General features: G+C 40.6%; 1 protein-coding gene across 1 annotated transcript in view; it reads left to right on the top strand.

Annotated features, from left to right (window-relative positions):
- Window positions 1-3,695, top strand: part of srd5a1 (steroid-5-alpha-reductase, alpha polypeptide 1 (3-oxo-5 alpha-steroid delta 4-dehydrogenase alpha 1)) — an 8,699-nt gene extending 5,004 nt beyond the window's left edge. The window contains exons 3-5 of the mRNA XM_020620166.1: window positions 517-618; window positions 3,307-3,457; window positions 3,549-3,695. Coding sequence (XP_020475822.1) covers window positions 517-618; window positions 3,307-3,457; window positions 3,549-3,615 — 320 coding nt within the window. The 3' untranslated portion in view covers window positions 3,616-3,695. The remainder of the gene's footprint in view (window positions 1-516; window positions 619-3,306; window positions 3,458-3,548) is intronic.
- Window positions 3,696-4,131: the final 436 nt, after the last annotated feature.

Genomic DNA, 4,131 nt, shown 5'->3' with positions numbered 1-4,131 from the left:
GCCCGCCGCCTCTCACCGCGGGCAACTCCAGAGTAGTAGAGAGTCCAGCCTCTCTCGAGGAGTAAAGTTCCAGAGCCCAAGCTGTGCGTGGAGGTGAGCCCAACTATATCTAGCCGGTACCTCTCAACCTCCTGCACAAGCTCGGGCTCCTTCCCCACCAGCGAGGTGACATTCCATGTCCCCAGGGCTAGTCTCCGTGTCCAGAGATCGGGTCGTCGGGGCCCCTGCCTTCGACTGCTGCTTGATCCACTGTGCACCAGCCCCTTACAAAGATGCTCAATTAATTAATGATAGTTTAAAGCATGGTGTCTGATTTGTGAAACCATTTTTCTATTTGTGAAAATGCTTTAAACCCCATTCTTCATCTAGCTGACTGAGAAACCTGGCTCTCAGGACTACCACAACTACATATGAATGCTGTGAATAGATTATATAACTTTTAAAAACACAGCTTGGCTGTCTGGCTGTTGATCTGTCAAATATTGTTAAAACAGCCTTTGGTTGGTTCACTTCCAGGGTCTGTACTGTGGTTAGTTGGCTGGGTGGTGAATGTGCACTCAGACCACATCCTGAGGAACCTGAGAAAGCCTGGAGAGACTGGTTACAGAATTCCCAACGGTAAGATCTTTAGTCATAAAAACACTAGACTGAATTATTTTCTCACCTCTTATCTTTAATTTCTATTACATTTAACTCTGAGAGGTGGGAAACTTGGGACAAGAAGTGGAATGACTAAGGTAGTACAATATTAATATTAACTACAGTGAATGATAGATACAATATGAAGGTACTTACCTACTTAATACTATTACTATGACTATTTTACTTTGTTTCATTTATGATAGCTGCACTTAAGCTTCACTTGGAGCCACATCTACAGATCTACAGTTTAAAACATTTAAAATACTGTACGTACATACATTTACAGCTCTAAATGGAACCATTCTTCAGAGTCAGTATTTTTATTTTTGAACGTTTATTTTTAAAGGCATGTTTTAGATTGTGATTCTTCTTATGTTTAGAGTCTGAATATATTTTCCACCAGCTGTGGGGTAACGAGAAAGTCAAGAGTAGTAATCACATCATGGCACAGAATACCACGCTCTCTCTATGCAGCACTAGATGCTAATTTTCCAGTGTGGCGGCTTAATTATAGAGGATCAGACAGTAAGCAGAATCGCAGGTTGTCACTACTTATCTGTTCCTCTTGTCTTTGCCCTCTGTAAACTTGTAGTGTTTACATGGTTCTTGCTGCTGTGGCTCTCTGTTCAAGTGCCACTTTTTCATCCCAACTGGCCCAAAAAAAGGCAACGCAACAGTCAGCCTCATCTGTGCTAGTTCTTTCACATCAGCTTGGTGTGTCTCTGCCCCAAGAGAATGAGTAAGATATTATAGATGATAAGAATGTTCAAGTGGTGAATATTTTTACAGTACATGACCTTTACTACAGTCTTATGCAAAAGTTTAGGCACCCCTTGATAAATAACAGATTTTGGTGATTTTTTTATTTGAACAGATGTTAACACAGTTTCTCTTGGAAATGGAAAAAATGCACAATATTTTCAGCAAACAGTGATGCATAGTTACTTCTTATGCCATAAATTGAACAAAAATAAAAAATAAAAACATTATTATGGCATGGTGCAAAAGTTTGGGCACCCTAAGAGTTCCAGAGTCTCAAAGTCTCTCACAAGGTATCAGACCTTAATCAGCTCGTTAGATCTGATGCACAGCAACAGCTGTCATTGGTAAATGCCAATTTCAAAGCTGTACAAATACTTTGACTCTTCAAACCTTGTGCACACACTTGTGGACACCCAGCAACCATGGGTTCCTCTAAGCAGCTGTGTAAGACCCTGAAAATGAAAGTTATTGACGCCCACAATGCAGGAGAAGGCTACAAGAAGATAGCAAAGCGTTGTCAGCTTGCAGTTTCCACAGTAAGAAATGTAATTAAGAGATGGCAGATCAGGGGAACTGTGGAGGTCAAGATGAGATCTGGAAGACCAAGAAAACTCTCGGACAGAACTGCTCGTATGCTGGTCAGAAAGACAAATCAAAACCCCCATTTGACTGCAAAAAACCTGCAGGAAGATTTAGCAGACTCAGGAGTGGTGGTGCACCGTTCCACTGTGCAGCGATGCTTGCACAGACAAGGCCTTCATGGAAGAGTCAGCAGAAGAAAACCTTATCTGCGTCCCCATCATAAAATCCAACGTCTGAAGTATGCAACAGGACATCTACAGAAGCCCGATGCGTTTTGGAAACAAGTGCTGTGGACTGATGAAGTTAAAATAGAACTCTTTGGACACAATCAGCAAAGGCATGTTTGGAGAAAAAAAGGAGCAGCATTTCATGAAAAGAACACCTTGCCAACTATTAAGCATGGGGGTGGATCTATCATGCTCTGGGGTTGTGTTGCAGCCAGTGGCACAGGAAACATTGCACGGGTGGAGGGAAGAATGGATTCCACTAAATACCAGCAAATTCTGGAAGCAAACATCACACCATCTGTAAAAAAGCTGAAGCTGAAAAGAGGATGGCTTCTACAACAGGACAATGATCCTAAACATACCTCGAAATCCACTATGGAATACCTCAAGAGACGCAGGTGTTTGCTGAAAATATTGTGCATTTTTTCCATTTCCAAGAGAAACTGTGTTAACATCTGTTCAAATAAAAAATCACCAAAATCTGTTATTTATCAAGGGGTGCCTAAACTTTTGCATAAGACTGTATGTGAAAATGGATGCCTATTTTATGAGTGGTAGTAATGGCCAGTTAAAACCATAAATTGGGCTTATTTTTCTTTACTAAATGAATCGGTAGTAATAATAATAGCTTCACTAGGAGAGGGACTTCCCTGACTAAGACTCAACCTGTTGAAACAATCCATCCAGGACTTTTAAGGAAAATAATGTGAGGTCAAGGCAGGTAAAAGCTGTGACCTGTGCTGCTTCAAATGAACATCCAACCACATTTGGAGACTTCTCAGTCAAGAGTCTGCCTTTTTCAGTTATTGAGTAGCAGCACTACACATGACCTGTGGTCAAATAGTGGGCGCTCAACCATCTATGGTCAGTGTAGTGAGTCGTGTGGCTGCCATTGAGGTTTTTTTTTATACCCAGCATGTAAACTCAAAATCATGTTAAAGGACAGTGCAGATGGTAAGTACTTATTCAATTCAGTTGTAATAAGAGAAAATAAAACATTAAGATTTTTCTTGCAGAGTGAAATCTGATGGCAGTTTTTCTCTTCAGGGAACATATAAAAGGATATGCATACCTGTCCTAATTCCACCCACAGGAGGAATGTTTGAATATGTGTCTGGAGCCAACTTCTTGGGAGAGATAACTGAGTGGGTAGGCTTCGCTTTAGCTGGCCACTCTGTTCACAGTTCAGCCTTTGCCATCTCCACCATAGTGATGCTCGCCAGCAGGGCTGTGCACCACCACAAGTAAGAATAAAAACACATACGCACTGCACACTTGCAATACAAATGCTTATATTAACAGAAGAATATCTCTTCCCACTTTATGTCTGTGTAGGTGGTACCTTGCTAAATTTGAAGATTACCCAAAAAGCAGGAAGGCCTTGATTCCCTTTCTGTTCTAGAGAACACTTCTGGCTGGAAAAAGTACCGTATTTGATTACAACAGCTGAGAAGAACAAATAAAGATGTAGGTTTTTTGTTTGTTTGGTTTTGTTTATTCAGTTGAGAACAGACCTGAAATACAGGTTGCATGCCCTCATCAGAGCTGCAAGCAGTTGTGTTAGGGTGATTTTTATTTTTAAGTAGATATGAATAGAATTAGTTAAAGTTTTTATTTTATAGCATACATAAGTCTATATACTTTAATCTCACAGTTATGTTTATGTAGTTACATATCACCCTATGTGTTCACTGAATCACTGGTCAATATTTATAGTGTTAGCCAACTGGAGCACTGTTTAACATCAAAGGGACTGGTTCGCTAAAACACTGAATCTCAATAGGTTTAGAGCTTTGGTAAAGAGGGTCCACAGTTAATTTATTATCACCACCTGGCAGATGAGACCAGGGGAATTAGAGTTCATTGGGACACTATGGTTAGAAAATAGAGATTAGATCTGAAGCCAGGAAGAGGAGAA

This window comes from Monopterus albus, unplaced genomic scaffold (assembly GCF_001952655.1).
Source record: "Monopterus albus unplaced genomic scaffold, M_albus_1.0 scaffold233.1, whole genome shotgun sequence".
Classification (NCBI taxonomy): Eukaryota; Metazoa; Chordata; class Actinopteri; order Synbranchiformes; family Synbranchidae; genus Monopterus; species Monopterus albus.
Note: the sequence above shows the minus strand (reverse complement) of the source record. Positions and strands in the feature narration are given on the sequence as shown.